Here is a 20,874-nt window from a genome sequence, read left to right as displayed (position 1 = left end):
TTGTAATATTTGTTTCACTTATTCTCATACCATTCCCAGTAAATTCATTCATTTTTGTGTTGTCTAGTTGGCTACTCTGAAATAAGGCGTTGCTGTGACTTTCAGGAGAAAACAGAATGCCATTATAGTTACCAAAAGGAACAGAATATCATTAGGATCAAATAATAATTTGTAGCTTTGCATATGTGCTGTTATGTAAAATCATGAAGCTCTAGGGTTACATGCAGTATATTTTTTTGAATGGAAGGAATTTTTTCTTGCATTAGCAACAAGCACCGAAGGACTGCACGAGTACTCTCATTCTTCCTCTCCTTTGTTTTCATGTTGTTTTCAGTTGTTTTCATGGTAGCGCAGAGAGAAGATCTTAAAGTACCCCCGTGCCACTATTTCCTGGAGTATTTGCTACCTTTACAAGTATATACATACCTGGACTTTGATTACAACAGCCTGTTGTTGAAGAAAGGAAAGTGAAACTGTTAATCCCTGACTGTCTCACTATTACCAGCTCCTTAAGATGAGAGCTACCTCAGGTGCAATAGGAAGCTTGTGTGTAGCATTATGACTTGGAGACTGCAGGGGACATTCTGCCTTAGAGTTTTATCCAGACAGATATTTAGTTCTTTAGAGAAAGATACTGATGTATTCTGCTGTTAGCACACATGGGAGACATTCAGAGCTGTGTTGCTTCCTGCCATCTTTTAAATACTGAGTTAAACATGGCAGAGCAGAGGCAGTGGGAGTGAATTGGGACACTGTTGAGCCCTCTGGACCTAATGCTGGAGGAATGTTGTTGGTACTCTTCCCTCCAACACACACAGTGTTTTCCTTTGTAACCTGGCACTTGACTGTTTCAGTGATCAGCCTGGGTGAATAAACATTAGGGACTACAGGGTTAAGAGTGACACAGTGAACCTTTGTATTAATTAGGCTAGCTGCTCCTCCTGTCTTTGGTACTCTAGTAGAATAGGAATAATAATAGCAATAAAAATAATAACAATAATTAATAGTAATCCTCAACACTTTTCTGTCTGCCTTTGGAAACCTGTATTTAGGACTTATTTGAAAATATTTCTCATGCACGTTTGCTCTTCTCGATATGCTAATTATTCTGTGTTTCAAATCAAAGCTTATGCTTGCTAATCATGGCCATTTTCCAGGTTTTACAATACAGTGACAGTTTTTGTGTTGTTTACATAACATTGCACAGTCCAAGTGCCTAGTGACATGGAGACAAAAGGTACTCCCAATCTCTCCCTTCTCTGCACATCTTACAGTGTGGGGGTAGTTCAAGGCAGCTTTCTAGTAAAATGGAGTACAGTCATCTTTGTAGTTTTTCACAAGAGCCATTTCAGGCAGTGGGATAAATTGTTTGCATTTGTCATCCACATTAGCAAAACCATATAATTAAACTATATGTACTTCCCTCTCCTTTCCCTCCCCCCTGCCCCGCTCAAGCAGGCCTTGGAATTTAGGAAGCATTTGGCTTACATGTTTCTACAGAACAGCGCATATTGAAATTTGTTTTCCTTTCATCTCTTTCCCAATAAAAGCAGCCGCTCAGCTTATCCCTTTAGCTTCCTCAGAACTTCCTTTCAGAATTCCCGATCTATTACAGCACATTCACATACCAGAAACAAGATGCCTTTTCATGCTGTCAACCTTTTTCATCTGAAATGTAAATTAATTCTTGCTGGTACGCTTTGACAGAGATCAAAGTAGGGGTATTAACCTTATTGGGCCTTCTCCTCATCAGAATCAGTTCCAAAGACTGCAAGGGTAGTGTTAGGAGGCCAGTCTTCACTGTTATCTATGGCCCTCCTCCAGGCAGTCCTCTGTCTACAAGTCAGCATTTCAAAGGCGCTGATTTCTTTTGTAAATGACCTTATCATTACTTTAAACTGTGTGAAAAATGATTTGCCTGAATAATTCTTGCAGGATTATCCTGCTCATTTTAATTGTGGGGGGACTTCATTCAGGTTCCAGGATATTGTTTAAGTGATTTTGACAGCAAGTGATCATAGCCTGATAAAAAGGAGGAACACAGCTCCTGATTGGAAACCTCTTGACTTGTTCAGATTGTTCATTTCTTGCGAGTCAGTCTTTGAGGTAGGCTGCATTTGCATTTTAAAAATAAACAGATGCCTTTCAAATACATGAGCTGGTGGTCTGGAGATCTCTGTGGGCCCAGCAGTTCACTATCCATTGAAGAAACGTTGGAAGAAAAAACAAACTTAGGAAAAAAACAACCCTCACAATATACATGAGGATAAAATTCCTGAGTGTATTATATTACAAGAAAAAAAGTCATTATTTCAGATGGGGGGGAAGCCCTCACTAGGAAACAAAATATTAGTGAATTTAAACTAAATGGGGAAGAAAAAGCTACCCTACTTCAGCATATCTGCATCTCAGGTTCTCAGAATATAGAGATGTTATTAGACTCATGGCTGAAATGGTACACAGGATAAAAAAGACCTTTCCTCCTGCTTCAGTCACACTTTCTCAAACTGTGAAGGTTAGAAAATGCTACTTTTTAACTCGGAAACAAATTGTAACGAATGTTAAGTGTTTGAGTTGACAATACTTTGCATTTCTGAGTATTTCTTTGTAATTGGAATTTACAGTATTTCAATTCACATGAGAGGGAAATTCATTTCAATTCTATATGAGAGGGGAAAAATATTGTCAAAGGTTTTTTAAAATTATTTTCCAGATTCATGGCTGGTTTAAATCAGTGTATATCCACTGAATCATCTGACTGAAATATTGCTTCATTGATTTACCTCACATGCAAGTCTCACTAAATGTTTATTTTAGAATAATTAGAATTTAGAATTAATTAGAATTTAAAGCAACAGATAATACAATTATGAAAGTATGTTTTCTAGTTATGATAGCATGTATTTCCATGCAGTGTGACTTGTCCCAAAAGACTTAAGGGAGGATTTTAATCTGGTTATTTTATTTGTGAACTGACATTGCCAAAATGCCAAATGAGTGGTGCATGCAATTCATTTAGATCTGAGGTGACATCACTGAATTCATTTTAATTAGGTCCACTTTAGCCATCTGGAATATACTGTGCAGCTCTGGTCAAGACTGAGTTTAACTATGCTTCCAGAGGTGAAAGGCAAATGACTAATCCACTGAGCCACCATCTCCTCCTCCAACACGTGCTCACACACTCACCATATGTCATACTGTATTAGAAAATTCTTTATCAAGAACTCTAGATTTGGGCTCTTTTCCTTAAATAAGAAGTGATGGATGTTCAGAAGGAAGCACCCCTTGTAAATTGCTTTCTTTCTATAATTTCTGCTGATGCAGTGTTGCTTACATGTCTCTAACTGTACTTCTGGCAAAATTTATTCCCTTTTAATAAAGAAAAGGGACAGAGAACAGCTGCGATTTACTGGTTAGCATTTTTATTATAAATGTAAGATTTTAATAAAAGCATTGCCTTTGGGACTTTCAGCAGCAAAAATATAATGCTAGTTTCAGTAGAAGACAAGGAAGTATTTTTTGCATATTTATTGCTATATTTATTCATCTATTTGTATTACTGTATATATGTGTGTGTGTACATGCACTCAGCTAATTCCATTGTATAGGTGTAAGAATTACACAAGTAAAATGTTCCAAAAGCTTCTAAGCACTTGATGAATATATCTAAAACTGTTTTCTTTAAAATTTTCTTGAAAATGACTCCTAAATAGCAGATCCATTTTCCTATTTTTTTATCAGTAGTTTTCCTTCTTTTAACTGCATTGTCAGTGTAAAAAACATTGAAGACATGTCTCTCCTAATGGCAGCTGAACTGATGTATCATATTATCTTAATTTCCCAGTCAGGGTAAACCAGACTGGTTTGTACAGGCTTCACAGCTATGGTTAACTGTACTCTCCCATCTCGTTGTGTCCTAGCTTACAGCATCCAGTGATTCTTCATGTTTAGTATGTCTCTAGTGACTATTAAAGGCCTAATGCTCCTATGCAGGGAGCATTTTAGAAAAGTGAGAAGGCCTTATAGTTTTAAACTATGGGGGTTTATATTCCATCGCCGTCTCTGTCAATCTCCAAATGTTTGATTTTTCTTCTGATTTTGAGGAGAAAAAATGGAGACTATGCTTACTGGATTTCATGCTAAAATCAGGAAGGGACAATGTACAATAAAATCTCTTCCTTTTCCTTGCTGGTATTGCCAGAATTTCACAGTCATCTTTACTTTTTTATTTGACCAAGTCTCAAGATCAGAGACCGTGATACGTGGTGGTTACAGCACCAAGCCTGACAAAGCTCAAGAAGCATTTGGACAATGCTCTCAGGCACATGATATGACTCTTGAGGATGGTCCTGTGCTGAGCCAGGAGTTGAACTTGATGATCCTTGTTGGTCCCTTCCAACTCAGCACATTCTGTGATTCAGTGGATTCCATGTCCAAGTGTTGATGTGCATCAGTGACGCCAGACCTGATGACAGCCTTAGTGAGTCTTGCTAATAGTCACTGTTAATGATAGTTACTGCTTGTACATGAGAATTCATAACTTCCTTCTCATAATACTTCTGCTGGAGAACTTAGGAGATTTTTTCTGCTGTTAAACATGCATCACCCAATATCCATCTAGAGAAGTGAAAGAGGGGAAGTATTCATGGCACCCAGCAAAGGATATGACTCTATGCTATCTACTGCTCATTAGAATTAATTTGGCATGGAGTGAATAATCAGGTTCATGGGCTCTAATTTCTCTCAGATGCTGTTAGTTAAGTTGCTGAATGCTCTTTTAACTAGACAAATTAAGAAAGTGATGTGCTGTTCCTAGGAAATCAACTACCTTCTCTTTAGCAAGCATGAGCTTTCAATTCTGAGTTGCTGTTATATGCTATATTAGGTGATGTTAGAGAGTAAAAATGTGTATGTGTAGAAAAAGTCTGTTTCACGTGATTTTTTAATGACTGAGAATTAATCCTTCTACTGTTTTAAAACTACTTCATCTGCTTTCTTTATAGTTCTCTCATAGACCTGTGATTGTTTAGCTTTGATCTTTTTACACTGTGCTTCACAATTTGCTCTGTAATTCTATATTTCCTGTGGGATCCAGAAGGCAAATGCCTGGACTTTTCCTATCTGGAATTGTGCATTATTGTATGTAGTGTATATTGCCTTGGTATTTACACCTTAAAAGTTTGTAACTGCATGATGCCACATTTCAGACTCCCTGAGGTAAATAGATTCTTGGTTTGCTAGGTGCTGAAACTGACAGAAAACTCTTTTTGTGTGAAAAATGATCAGTACAAGAAGTAAAAATTCATGTCCTAATTTGTGGCACATAAAGCATTTAACACCAAGTTACTAATAGAAGTGTTAAAATTAAGTTCAGTTCCTGTGTTGCTTGTCAGATCCTGTCATCTTTGGCTATGTAAAGATCAGGGTTAAAGCTACTGTTGCTGTTTGGAAAGTTTGGAATATAGACTGAATAAGGTGAAAATGAGGTGACAGCTGGTAATCATTCTTCTTCAATGATGCAGTGATTGTTCATGGAGCAGTAGCAACATGAGTCTGCTAATTTCACACTCTTTGAGCCAAGTGCTTAGTGTCAAAACCAGCACCAGTCAGTAATGCAAATTGCTGTGATGGAGCAGCTTCCCAGCCTCTTAGACTCCCCCAGTAGAATTCTCTGCATATGTATTTCTTTTGAAGCATTATAGAGCCTGTTAATAAATGTTGAAAAGATGCAGTCCTACTAGTGCTTGATGAAGCTTTTGAGAGTCTTAAAGAAGTTTGTTTACCCTGTACTTCAGTTGTTCCAGGAGTCAAAAGTAGGAAAAATACAGCTATTTACCTTTCAAATTCAGGGTAATTTGGAAGAAAGTTAGAAACTGTCTTGTGGGAAGAGGAGTTGATTTTGAAAATACCTATGAAAACAGAAGATAGGTCAAAAACTGTGTTTATTAAGTCAGAGATAGCAGATTTTTTACACAGTGGATGGGGCAAAGACCAAAATGGTTATACTGACATTAGTAAGAATCTCTGATAAAAAGAAAACAATATTTACATATAAAATCACAGCAAGTATCAGGGTTGATTTTATAGACACTCATGCAGAGAAGTACTAAAAGATGAGAAACTACAAAGGATAAAACTGAAGTTCATCTTATCAGTTCATTTGTTTCAGTCCTTCTTTATAGTAGTTCATCGAGTGATTGACACTCAGCATGTTTCAGCTGCAGAGAGGTGACTGCTGGCCAGCTGTCTCTGCCTCTGATAGCAGAGTGGGATCCTTGGCTGGTCAGTAGGGGATAGTTAAGGATTGGAAGCCTGATCATATAGGACAAGTGAGAACTTGCCTCATCTCTGTCAGATAGGAGACTTTCCTAGTTGGGAGTATCAAGGGTGGAAAGTTCCTCAAGCCTCAGGATACCTGAGCTTTGTATTTGGTTCAACACCTCAGCAGGTCAAACTTCTGTCATGACTTCTGTAAAGTGAATGGTTGTTTATTTTCATAACTTCTGATTAAAAGGCAATTTTTGTTGCTTCATATCCCAGAAACCTCAGTGCTTTCATAAAAATCAGAAGTGTGAGATACAGAGAAACCTTGTTAATCTTCTGATCAATTTCTCCACCTCAGTTTAGTCAGTATTTGTCCTACCTCCTGATTTCCTCCAGTAACCTACAGTGTTGATCCTGATCCTACATGAGGTTGCCTTAGACCTTATTTCTGCGCCTATCTGTGCCTGTAATATGTAACCCTGGACCCCAATGGGTGGTGTGCTCTTCTCCTTTGGGTATTTAATCTTCAGAATCTTCAGGTTTGTATGCATTTAGTGTGCACAAAAGCTTTTCCTGGACTGGAAAATTTTTTTTAAAAATCCCATCTCCTCAGCTTTGTTCCACTATTCTTTTACATACTGTCTCACTGTTAAAACTGCAGTCCTGCTGGACTAAGCTGGACACAGCTCCTTTCTCTCACAACCCTCAGCCTTATTCAGCAACTGCTTGTTGTACACTGAAACAATGGCACTGATACTGTAGTTACTTTTTCATTATTCAGTCCTTTGTCCCCTTAGGTATTTCTAATAATAGTGCTTGAAATAAAGCGTACAAAATCAAATCTTAAATTTCGTGAGTTTAAGTGTATATTGCAGCCTTTTTAGTCCTTTGTCCTAAGTGCAGTATGCATCACTATCTTTGGTCTGTGCTGGAGCTTTATTACTGCTCACAGGTGTAAAGAATGCAAGATAAAACTATAGAAATAATTATGGTATTCAGGTACCCAAACCCAGAGACAGTCTATGGAAATAAAGGATGTAGATATCCTCAAAATTATATTAATTGTCATTTTATTTACCATACCACTCCACTGTGATTTTTTTCTCTTTTTTTTTTAAGAATGTTATGAATTCTAATGTCTATAAATTTTCCACTGTTTTTATGAGAGGTATTTTAAATGTTTTGTCATGATTAGAGCTAATTTTAAAAAATAGGAGAAGACTAACTGAATATATCTGTCCCTGGCTCTGCACCCCATTATCCCACAATAAAAGAAAGTAAAGCTTCTGATTCTGTAAAATGATGACTAAATCAAAGGGAAGCTGTGATTAAAGAAGTTGTTTTGGGAGTGATTTTATTTTAATACATTCTGAGTTGGATTCATGTTTGAATTAGACACATTCTCTTTTTGAGGCCTGTTTTCCTTGCCTGGACTGTGCCAAATGGTCAGCAATGAGAGTGTAAGGCCCTGTAGAATTTCTGGTCGTTGGTAACATTGCAAACATTGGTGTCACTCCTGTGGGCTGCTAGGTGTTCCTGTACAGGAATTCAGTAAAAGCTGGGGACATTCAGGTCTGTGCTGCAGAGCCAGTTTCAGTTGCTGCAGAATCTTCCTGATTCAAAACTATGTTTTTTAGCTTTTAGGGGATATATTGTTCGTAAAAACTACGCGAGATTGAAAACCAGCACTGAGTGTGTAGCAGATCCTCAGCTTACAAGCAGCTGCTCTACTTCTGATTTTGGTTGTGCAGAAGACTGGTAAGTTGAATCCTTTACTATCTATTCTTTAACAAAAGTGATTTCCCACACAATAAGATCTGAAAGGAGCAGATTTGTCATCATGATTCAGCCAGCTCTTGTAAATCTGCCATGTTCTGAGGATGACCACCTGTAGGTTAGCAAGTTGTTCCTCTAGCTTAGTCATTAATGGAAGTGTGCTGTTTGCTCTGGATTACTCTCCTGGTTTCGTGCACTTCTTATAAGTACCTAGAATACTGCAGATTGCAGACAGAATTGCAGGTGCTCAGCATTTCAGCATTCACTGCAGTGCATGTTACTAAATGTCCAAGAGAAGAAAGTTACCCTTCTGTGCCTAAAAAGCTCCATGCAGACCAGCAATGAGACAGGGAAAAGAGCTGTCAAGAGCGGATGGACACTTTGTCACTGACAGAAAGCCTAGGAATGCTGTAAACCATGGTGGTGCTCTCTTTCTTGAAGAGAAGAGGTATTTTAGCACTTCAATCAATGGATTCACTCCAGACAAATCTTCCTGTGGCACTTCCTTAGGTATGAGATGCAAAAGGAATCTGTTACGTTTGACTCACCAGCATTGTTCTAGGACGGGTGGCTGCATTTGCAGGACTAATCCCTTTCATTAGTTTCAGTGACTGAAAGTTACAAGATCTCTCCTGCTGAAGCCATTCTAGAGAAGTTAACAGTTATTTCTTTTTCCATGTATGCTCATAGAATTGAGTTTTGTTAGCTTCCATATATACACAGCACATATATACAGCCTTTAAAGACATTTAGCCACCAAACTGACATTTAAATCAGTGTCCAAATGCATTTAGATATCTGACCTGAAGATGTCCATGTAAAATAGATTGGCAGTTCAGGTCTTGCACCCAGTCCTGGTTGCAGTTTACAGTCAGATAGATAAATACCTTTTGCCTGGAGTTGGGAAAGTGCCATTACTGCTGGCAGTTCTTAATTAAAGAGAGATTAAAAGAGCAGCAACCTGCTGCTCTTTTAAAGATCTGTGTAAAAGCTGAGTTATAGTGTTATATGTAAAGCACTCAGTTTTACTAAGTCATGAATTTCAAAGTGTTTAGAAGAAATGAGTACTTTAAAAAAATTAATTCAGGAGAAGAAATTGAATCTCTACACCTAGTTCATGCTCTTCAGTGAATGCAGGACATAGCAGACTGAAGCTAATAAATTAGATGGCTTTCTAATTAAATGCACACATTTGTTCATTTAGTATTACATGTTAAAATGTTTCATGCATTTATATGCTTGACTTGGTTATCAAGTTAAATGCAAAGCTGATGTCACAGGTACCTAAGGATGCATTGAGAGTTGGCAGATATCTCTGATTGGAGTAGAAATAGATAATGTAAATGTTAGCAGGGAAGTGGCTTTGTCTCATTGAAAAAATGTTTTTCCATTCAGTTCCACAAATCTGTGGAAGTGTCTGTGACTCGTGCTGAAACAGGATCCTGGGAATAATTGTGCACCTGGGAAGCTGACACTAAGTTTTAATTATTCCCAAAAACCAAGCATGTATGAAACACTTGCCAAGCCTTTTCCTGACATCATCAGGCACTGAGAGGAAGCAACAGGCCTGCGTGGCATCAAGGAACTGAATCAGAATCAAACCTTGAAAGGGGCAGTTATTTTAAAGTCAAACATGATCAAGACATGAGTAAAACATGGTTCAAATGAGGAAAGTAGAAGGCTTTCTGAGCCATTTTTACAACAGCTGAATAGCTGATTTACCATTCTGTATAGAGCTGAATAGGCAGAAGAAAAGGGAGGAGTGTAATGGAGTCTCCTGTTTCACAAGGAGAGCACAGACACCAGCCTTACTTAATGTCTGCCTCCATTTTGCAATTGATCATTGCAGAAATCAAAAATGCTGCATTTTGCAATGGCATAGCTAAAATTTCAAGTTAGTGTTAGGGATCTTTTGAGCTAATTAGAAATAATTTATGGAGAAGTGAGAAGTAATTTTCTAAAACATCATGTGATTTGAACTTGTTAGATTGACATATCTCTAGTGAATATATTTTTCATAAATTTTCTTGCTTAGCAGGATAATCTACAGTTCAGTGACTAAAGACCTTAATCTATGCTACCTTGTTCATCTTCTTGTTCAGACAGAGCTGTCATTCTTAAGTATCTTTAAATCCCTATAGAACCCCATCAAAGTATCTGTAACCTGCGTGTCCCACCATCATCATCCTTTCCATTTCCTTCCCAAATGAAAATTGTTTTAAGTAATACTGATTTGATACTTCCCCTGGAGAACACTTACTGCATTGTTAGTTTTTTTTTTCTAGCTTACTGTACTATAGCTCAATGACTGCTAAACATCACAATATAAGTTAGTTACATGTACACAATCAGTGCCATCAGGCTGTGTTGTATAGAAGAAGGCATTGTTCCACCTAGTGACTTTGCTATCAGTTGGGTCTTGTATCCCTTGCTCCTTGGTTTCCTTTGGAGCTCTGTGTGTTAAGAGTAGAAGATACTGGACATCAACACCAGTTCACACTCTTGAACTGAGTTCATTGTGATTTTTTGCCCTTGTATCTTTCTCTTTTTACCTATTTTGTGTCATGTCCAGGCTTTGGTCCGCTTAGGTTCTCAAAACCATTATTTTTAGTAAGGACATTCACATGAGCCTTACAGAATCAACATTGTATAATAGTCAGTACAAAGCTACACAGGCACATCAACATAGATGTTTAAAAAATTATAGACAAAGAATAATTATCAGCATTTTTCTTTTCTACAGGAAGTATGCATGTGAAAGTCAAGTTCTGGAAATGGGTCTATTTCTGCTTTCTGATGGCTTGACTGATGAAGCAGAATCTGATTACTAAATTTGTATCAGTACTAAGTGAGTGGTGGTACAAGGGCTTGGGAGGGTAGGATTGAAATTAGAAGCAGTTACATGAAATGTAATGAACTGCAATATGAAAGTCAGTAGTTGTTCAAAGTTTACATTGTGAGGTTTACTAGCAGTGAGGATACACCAAGTCACATGTGCATCATAACATTTTGTCATCACTGCCAAGACTTGGTTAAGGTAGTATATTAGAGACTGCCCTTGAAGAAAATTAACAAGTCCTTTGGCAGCAAAAATTATCACATATCTCTGTAAACCATGGTAAAGGAAGATGTCTAAGAATGATGAAAAACTAAGGATCACATGGTATTGTTTCTCCTGTCATGAAAGGCTGATGTGAAAACAAACTGTTCTCTGTTGAAAATCCAGAGAGAAATAATGGGCTTGCATTGCAACACAAGAATGTTAGGTTAGACGTCAAGAAAAGCTTACTAATGGTATGTTGAGTTAAACCCTGTGTAGGTTACCTTGGAGAGTTTTGACAGCTCCACCACTGCAGGTTTTAAAAATCAGGTTAAGCAAACGTATGGGGAAAAAAATAAATGTAGCTGATTTTTCTCTGAAGATGGGCATGACTTAGATGATTTGTCAAATTTTTTTTATGATTTGTAAACACATAGTGACTTCTTGAACTGTAACATTTCTGAGCCAGTGGATTTGGCATTGCAAGCCAGATTTTATAGCATGGTAGTGCCACCAACTGTTGCGGCATCAGTATGGGAAGTAAGTATAGAAATGGATCTAGAGGAATTCTCCACATCTGCTTTACTTGCAATGGTATTGTTGCCGTGCCTGAAAAATGAGTGAGGTTCATTTCTCAATGGTTTGCTACAGCTGGAGGCCCATTGAAATAGCCCACAATGTGGATTTACCTGCATGGGCACTGGTGGATTAGCACATAATTACAGTGTCCTGCGTATCACTGAGAGATTAAACATGAATTCAGTCACATGAGCCTTTGACTTGATCTGCAGCCTTTATCTCACTAAAGTGAGGTTCACTCTGTCAGTCAACAACAAAACCTTCCAAGAATTCTTTTGATTAAAATGAAAAGAAAAATAATCACTGTGTTGATGTGTTTCTGTTCTTCATGGAGAGCTGATGGAAAGGGTCACATCTCTACATTTTAAACCTATTTTTTTTCAGGATCTTCTGAAGAATGCCATTGGGTCTTGGTAATTTATTCCCTTACACCTTTCCCATACTTTCTCCTTGGGTGATTTCAGTTTTCGTCAAGATCATATTGCAATTTCTTGTATAAGACATCTTTTGAATATGAATTTTCATTTCTTTCCACAAGAAAAGCTGGTATAAAGACATTCTGGTTTCCTTTAATAGCTTCACTTTCCTATTTTTAATCATAGCAAACATTGAGATTATTGCTTGTGCTGAAAATAGGAAGTCTGCAATCCTTGTGGCATGCAGTAGAATACATGGGCCTGATTCTGATGTCATGTGAGCTTCTAATTACTTTACTGTTCCTATGTTTAGTTACTGAGGATTTTTAAAGGTGTAGATGGGAATTTGGGCACAATTTTCTAGTGTCATCTAGTTTTTTGCTTGTTCCCACCCCTTTGGAATTTTTCATCTACCCATGGAAGGATTGAATGGAAGGATTGAATTTTTTCTATTCCATAAAATATTGCTTTTGCAAAATGAACTGTATTATTTCTAGTAGGATACCTAGTAGTGTTTCTAACATTTTCCAAAGCATTTAAATAATGAAAGTAAAAGGGCCATTACTTATACTGGTAATGGCCAGAGTAACTCCAAAACTAGGTGTTTTTTCTCCAGCATAAGTTAATCTCCATTACTAGATCTATGTTGCTATGGTTCAGCTTTCAATGCTGAGGATAGTGAGTCTATACACTATACAGATGTGTAGACAGGCCTTAAGAATCAATGTTTCTTTTCCAATGTTTCTTGCTAGTGGAGTGATTTATAGACAGCCTGTATGTGAAGACTGAGGCGTATTACAGTTCAGTAGCTGAACAGTCAGCAGCAAATTGTTGAGTTGCCTGACTGAAACCAGGCCCATGAACCCAGATCTGCAGCTGATTCCACGTTTTCAGCAGTATTGCCTGCCAGTTTGACATTGCGGTGGGCTGACCTTGGCTGGCTGCCAGGTGTCCGCCAAGCTGTTCTGCCATTCCCCATCTTGTCAGGACAAGGGAAGAGCAATGCAATGAGAGGCTCATGAGTAACAACTAGTACTCAAGTGCATACTTCTGGTAGCAACAGTAATTCTGTGGAAGGTTGGGCTCCCTTGCAGCAAATACAACCCAATTTAGGATTGTTTTAATCAGAAACAATTCATCACTGGGATCCTGACAGAGAGTTGGGATTTAGGGGCTTCCAAATTCCAGAGGCTGATTTTTGCTAACTTAAGCTGTACAGAAGGGAAGTTGCTGATTTTTGCCTTTGTGCTTTAAACAATTACATAAGGTCCCAGTTGTGGCAAGGTTGTGTATTTTTTTTAGTAGAAGATAAAGATTATTTTCATGCTGCTTATTTAAATCCAGATCCAAACCACCCCAAAATCTGAATATTTAAATTTATATGATGATTCAGTCTGGTTTTGGCATTGTAGGCCATTTGCAACGTACTGATCTGACCCCAAATGTTGATTTTGACATCCAGCACAGTGATATTTGAGGATTATTAATCATTTTTACCTTGTATGTGATTTATTTTCAGAAATATTGGGGAAAAAGGGAGTGCACCATCTCAAAAAATGCTTGAGGAAATTTTTGGGAAAAGTGGCAGGTTATCTAACCAGTGCCACTAAATAAATTATTATCTAAATAATATATATACAAGATAAATAGTAATAAAGAACTTTACAGATAATATAGTATATGCACAAATGCAGTGTAAAATACAGTCCTAGACATATGCTTTACTTTCTACTTTAAGAAGTGTGCCAGTACTAAATGATAAAGCATTTCTAAAATGGATCCCTTCCTTTCCTCCAAGGAAAACACAAGTTTAAATTCAATTTACATTCTAGGGAGAATGTTTTTCTTCTCTTCCTTTGTGTCAAAGAATAAAGGGGGACTTAAATTCCCCTTATCTGACATGCAAGTCCAAAGTTCCCTCATGAAATTGAAACATTACAGAAAAGATGAATGTTTACCATGTTTATGAACTTCATTCTGTTTTGACAATGAAAAAGTCTTTGTTTTGATCCCAGTTTGAGGATCATGAGCATACCAAATAATTTCTATGAGCCTCAATTTTTTTAATCCACTAAATGAAATTGGTAGCATCTTTTTTGGTATTGCATAGCTGAAGATTCTGAAACAAGTTCTGTCTGGGTGGACTTCACTGTTGAAGAAATCCATTGACTTCAAAGGCCTGACAACGAGGATCACGGCCTGCAGAAGGTTTCTATGTTAATTTAATCAGCATTAATGAAGTAGGAGTTGGCCTTTAATATTTTTATGGTGACGTAATGTGATGGTAAAGTAGTAACAGATATAAACAAAGAATCTAAGACATTTTACTTCTTGCTCTGTCTTTAACCCACGTGGCTTTAGGAGAGCACATGTGTTTCACTTCTTGCTCATCCATCAAATTTTGAGTGTCTGAGTTTGAATTCTGTGAAAATAGCTTTTCACAGCCCTGGAAAAAATATTTTATGTAAAATCTTAGCAAATTAATACATTACTTCAATTTCATTACATTCTTGTAAACTCATTTTACACATCTGTACAGACGCACACATTTTTAATGACAAATTCATTGCTCATAACCTGTTGCTGTTTTTAACAGTATGCACTTTCTTATAAGAGGAAATGGGACTGGTCTGGGTTTTTTTCTGAATTGGTTGTATGTGCATGTTTAAAAATTGGGGGAGGGAGAAAAGGGAAAATCAGCAAAAAAAGTGTGTTTGCCAGTTAACCTTTTATAAGAGTGAAGAAATTACAATATTTAAACTAAATTTTTTCTTTTTGTTTGCTTTTAGGCAGCAAACCAGTAACCAGTCTTCTCCCGTGATGCCTGATTTTCTTGACAAACAAACTAAAAAGGTACTACTAAGTTTATATTCTAAAACAACATCCCATTATAACTTCAAATTCCTGAGTCCACAGTTCTGCAATGTGTTCATGTCTGCTTGGCATAGCCATCTGAACATGAAACCGTTAGTGATGTTTTGAAGTCTTTGAGACAAAAGCCTGCTTGCTAAGAACTTTAGTTCTGTAGAGAGACAGGGAGGTACAGTGAATAAGAGAATCAAAAGGCTGGAAATTTGCTGCTGAGAATAAATGCTAGCTGCTCCCTGAGGTGATTTGTCTGTGCACTTCACTTTCTACAGATGTTAGAGACTCTTTTTTAGTAAGGACCTGAGGTTCTTTGGTAGCACTTTGATATCCTGCTCGAATTCAATATGTGAAATGGAGGAGTCGCTCTGTGACTTGGAGCACAGCATAGTCTTTGAAGTCTGATCCAATTTTTGCTGCTTACCATTTGATGTTGAAAGGATGAAATGGAGAAAATGTACAGTTTTTGCCAGTAACTCTGCTGAGCATATGTAAGATTAAAAAAACAAAATCCCTTGGATGATGTACTTAGAAATGTTAAGCAGATTAATACCTTCCTATAGCTTTTTCTAAAGATACAAATTAACTATGAGAGGAAATCAGCATACAGTGCATGATATGATTTAACTGCATGAGGAAAGGGGATAAATAAGTTAAATGGAAAAAAGTAAACAAATGTTTGTGACACGGGTGCTAAGTCGGTGTTGCTGAAAGCCACAAGAATCTTATTTGAGTTAAATCTAGCATTAGATGTTTCAGAGAGTCTTGGAAAATAACAAGTTGCTCTCTATGAGATCACAGATGTAAGTTATCATAAGCAAGTGGAATCAATACATTTCTTATGTGCCTAAACCAGCATTCTTTATTCCAGAATAATTTGGATGAGATTTCTGCTTCTCCATTTATTCTAAAACATTCATTTGAAACGAATGATTCACAATCAATTAGCCAATCCGAGACAGTTGCAGACCATCAGTTGTCAAGTCTCTTGACATCCTGTAAAAAAGGAGGTAAGAAATACAATAAAGTAGCAGAGATATTTTGTTTACTGCTTATAAGCTACATGTTGCCAGCATGTAACTTGTTTTATATATTGATGAGATCATTTAACAATCCCTTGAAAGGCAGGAAATGTAACGGAAAAACTTTCTTCTATACACTTTCACTCTGGAAATATGAAAAAGTCCTTAAGTCTCTGTATTACAGAGGTAAAAGTAAAATGATTTTTAAAATACACTTTCTGTTAAAAGTGTCATTACTAATCTCAAAATACCCTTTTAATGAAATCAAATCTACCTTCAAGAGCTTCAGCTTTCCTTTGCCTTCCAACCTCAGAAGTCAAAGACGGTAATGAAATCTCTCCTGTTGGGCAGAATGAAAGACGACTGGTTTGTTCACACACACAAAGATTCAGTCAGCAGCACGGGAACATCTGCAATACTTCTACAATCTATGCAGTGCAATTTTGTAATTTTTATTTGCTGTTATGTTACTTTTGCCATGTTCAGCAAGAGTTTCAAAACTTAAAGTAAAACATTTTGACATTTTTTGAATTTTACCTGGTTTATCTTTGGATATTCCACAAAATCATTTCCTTTCAGAGTACTTTTCTCTTATCATGGGTTTTATGATCATCCTATCTTTGCAAATCCATGAATGCAGACTTTATTACTAGACTGTAGAATAACTTTCACAGTTTAAGATGAAGTAGGTTGATAATGTGGTATCTGTAACCAGAGCCAAAATGTATATGATAGTAAATTAATTTCCAGATTAATACTGAAAATTAGTTGTTTATAATGTCATGCTATTAATTAACATTACTGTTTATTTGTTTAATGGGACACCTTTCGTCTCATAAATCTACAAATATTTATCTGAATAATTAAGCCCTAATCCTGCAATTTATGTGTTTAAATTTTACAGAGTTCAGTAAAACAATTTTCAATGTTTAATGTTTAATTTTCAGTGTTTTACCTTTTCAGTGTAAAGGTAAGATAGGTATTTATAGGGAACTTGTTCTGTTAATTCAATGGTTTTCCTCTTTTAAACAGGCATAATGTGCTTTCCATGCTAAAAAGTGAATAGTATTTAAACAGAGCAGATTGAGAAATCCATTCTTCCCTCCTCATGCATTTCAGTCCATGTTGGTTTTGAATCTGTAGTGTGGAACTGCAGGGGAAGTTTGCATTGCTATCTTAAATTATTGCATGTTAAATAATAAACCTGTCAAACAGAAATATCTTCATTGCAGCAAATCCTCTTGAGGGAAGCAGTCAGGGCCCAAATCCATCATCTTTACTCTCACTGCATATTGTATGTTACCTTGCAACTGGTCTCCTTGAAATCAAAGACCTTGTGTCTGAGGTAAAACAATTAGAGTAAAACTGGCAGAATTACACCCTTAGCAAACATAATTCAGAACCCTTACTCAGTAGAGTGTCTTCAAAAATGTGAAATGATAGAAGAATAAAATTTAAAGAGGAGATAAATGCAACATTGATCTGAACTATTGAACAGACATCTATATTTAAATGAATTAGCATGCAAATGCAGAGAAGTAAGGAGTTTCCTAGATAAGCATGAAAATATGCAGATAGATGATCATATAAATCACACTTCAGTGAGTAACTATTAAGGAAGTAAACCTGGTGAGGAATAATAACTTCTTTGGGTGCTTTTAAAAGCACGGCTTGCATTCAGAGATGCAGATGCTTTCACCTGCTGCTCAGTCTGTATTCAGCTGTAGTGTATGAAGTACACTTTTAAGCAGGTAGTATTCTTACACCTACTGTGAAAACCAAGTGAAATAGGAAATACCTCTTTGGAACAAGAAAGCGTGTATAAAAATATGTGAGCTTTACAGTGTCGGGTGATACTACATAAGCTGCTATTCACACTAAAAAGCTACCCACAAGGTAGTCCAAACAATGCAAAGACTGTTATTTTTCATAGTGAAAAATTTTTCTGCAGTGTTAGAGACTGATTTTTAGTTCTCTGTAAGTTACATTACAGGCAGCACTAGTCTGCCAGCTTGGTGGTGCTTGGACCTGAAATACAAAGGCCAGTGGGAAAGGGAATGTAACAGGTTTCTGCACTGGTCCATGACCCAGTTATGAAGCAGTGTTGGTGTTTGCTTAAGGAGTAAGTCTGTATGCAGGCTTAAGCACAAAAGGAAGGACAGGCTGCTTATTTGTCTTGAGGCCTTTGTAGGTGAGGGTCTAGTTCAGTCAAGAGGGGGCAGAACACAAAAGGACAAAATGGTTGATATGACTTTGCATGTTTTTTTATTAATTGAGTGGTCTGTTGTCTCATATCTTGTTATCTGGCTGTCTAATAGCACGGGCTGCCTCTTATTAATAACAGATTGGCAAAGGAAGAATAGAGAAGGAAATTTCCACAAAAATCATGCAAAGACTATACTCTGTAATTAATACAGAGACAAAAACCTCTTTTTCACATCAAAAGCCTTCTCACTGGGTCATAGAAAGACTGAGTAGTATGGCCAAACCGCAAGCACAGCAAGTGCATGCATGTGCTATGGTTCTATAGAGTCACAGGGGCTGGCTTTACACTGCACAGACATTCCCCTGCACTCTGCCAGAGCACTGGGGCAAGACCAGTAAAAATGCTGAGGATTCCCTCCAATGTTTCTGCTGTACACAGTGCCTGGGCAGAGAGTCCAGTCATTAGTAACAATTAAGCCAGAAGTTAATTATTCTAGTCACAATATAGTACTGAAGAAATCGAAATAATATAATCTCCAGAGGCCAAGTAGTGATATTCTCATAGATGAGATAGAAAGTGAGGATGTTTGAAATTATTAATGAAGAGTGCTTCATAGGGAATTGACCAGTGTAACTTTGCTTCAAAGGTAAATGTGACAGATTTTCTGAGATGCAAAGGAAATACATTTGCAAAAGGAAAGCTAATAGTATCTCTGCATTGACCAAACGATGACGTAATTTTTTTTGCTTAGCACAGACATTTTGAACAAGTGAGAAAATACACAAAGAGTCTCTGGCCGTGGACATTGTTTCGTGGGAGAACAATGTGACTTATGGATATGTTCAGTTTATGCCTTGCACCCTACATTGCAATGCTGAAACTTTGCGAAAAGTAGAGAAATTTGCCAGGGTTCTGCGAGCTCTGGAAGTATAGTCTTCAGTGTTGTCTATAGCCACAGTCTGAGGCAGTGAATAGTCCATTTCAGTACAGCCTTTGATTTTAGATTCTTTAATCTTTTATATTTTCAAAACTAGTGGAAATTAGGACTTGGCATGTTTCAAGCTGGAGTCCCATTAGTCAGTGACCCATTTTTTAATGTTTTTCTTGCAATTTTTTAGGTTTTTTAAAAATGTTGATAATTTTTTCTCTTCCTATCTGGTAAACCAATCATAAAATGGGGTTTGGTGAATGTAGCTGTGCTGGGTTTGGAGAAATGTATGAAGTCATTGGGTTTTGCACTGATGAAGGACAAGCAGATAATTAAACATGTCAAGTTACTGCTTGATGGGGAGGAAAGCTGCTGCCCACCTTGCCCACTGTGGACAAGTTTTGGTAGGGGCATTGTAGGCATTGGAGACGTTATTCCCAAAATGTTACTGTGTGGTTGTCATCACACAGATGATATTTACAGGCTCATCATCCTAAACAAGAAATTAAAAATAATTATGACTTCATTAGAAGTTCAGACTTAACTCCAGTTTTAAAGAAGTGATCCAACTTTAATGCTAAGAAGCATGATCATGTTAAAATACCCAAGCCAAAAAGAACAGTGGCTTGGATGTTTGATCTTTGCTTCAGAGTACAGTTTTCTTTGTCCCAGACTTTATTATTGAAAACACTTTAAACTGCCTCAATCCAAAGTACAGTCTTGATTCAATGTCTTGTGCTTGCAAGTGAAAGGTGCTTAAATATAGAGAGGTACATTACACTACATGGTAGTTTAATGTTGTAGTAGAGTTTTAACTCTGGTCTCATTTCATTCTTATTTTTACATTTTTTGAAAAAAAAAGTTAATGGCTATGGCAAAGCAATAATCAGTAGTGACTTGGAAATGGGGGCACTTTTTATCCTTGTATTCACAGAAATTCAATATCTCAGCATGACTGTAATATCATAGTATTAGAGTAAAGAACATGAAGTATCTCACACCAAGTGTGGTATCAAGATCAGGGTGTGCCTTGTAACGAAAGATGCCACTTTGTGCAAATAGAGAGAGATCAGGCCAAGCCATTCAGCTGTTGGTGTAACTCAGCTTCCTGCTTGATTTCATTATATAAAACCTTCCTTTCTAAGTAAAAACAAAACCACTGCTACGTGATGTACTGTGAAATACTGCATGAACTTTCAACTGCTTTTCACTGGCAGATGGGATGATACTGACACATAATGCCATTCCTTTCAGAATCCTATCACTCAGGAATTTAAAGGAAGGAATTTGTAATCTATTTAGAATTACTTTTGGTTGTAAACAGGAGTTTTGTTTCATAATTTTTAAGCTCTGCACTGAGACTAATCTTACACTGAGGGATATAAATCACGGAAAACTTGACCATAGTCAGTAAAATCATAACAGTGAGCAGAATCGGATCTCTTGCTTATAAAAAATTGACATGAAAAGTTTTCTACATATCTGGGGTTTAGGGGAGTTTGGGGCAACAGGGTGTGGAGTGTGAGTCCTATGAGGAGCAGCTGAGGGAGCTGGGGTGTTTAGCCTGGAGGAGGTCCAGGGGGACTTTATCACTCCCTACAACTTGCTGGAAGGAGGGTGTAGCCAGGTGGGGGGCAGGCTCTTCTCCCAGGTAACCCGCCACAGGACAAGAGGTCATAGTTTTAAGCTGTGACAGCAAAGGTTTATGTTGGACATTAAGAAGAATTTCTTCACAGTAAGGGTGATTAAACATTGGAATGGACTGCCCAGGGAGG

The 20,874-nt window shown here is 37.2% G+C and overlaps 1 protein-coding gene across 1 annotated transcript in view; it reads left to right on the top strand.

The window, feature by feature from the left end:
- MYO3B (myosin IIIB) overlaps window positions 1-20,874 on the top strand; it is a 192,013-nt gene that overhangs the window by 133,795 nt on the left and 37,344 nt on the right. The window contains exons 31-33 of the mRNA XM_030952691.1: window positions 7,905-8,025; window positions 14,868-14,931; window positions 15,815-15,953. Of these exons, the coding sequence (XP_030808551.1) occupies window positions 7,905-8,025; window positions 14,868-14,931; window positions 15,815-15,953 (324 nt within the window). The remainder of the gene's footprint in view (window positions 1-7,904; window positions 8,026-14,867; window positions 14,932-15,814; window positions 15,954-20,874) is intronic.

This window comes from Camarhynchus parvulus, chromosome 7, assembly GCF_901933205.1.
Source record: "Camarhynchus parvulus chromosome 7, STF_HiC, whole genome shotgun sequence".
Classification (NCBI taxonomy): Eukaryota; Metazoa; Chordata; class Aves; order Passeriformes; family Thraupidae; genus Camarhynchus; species Camarhynchus parvulus.
This window is presented reverse-complemented; position numbering and strand designations above follow the sequence as displayed.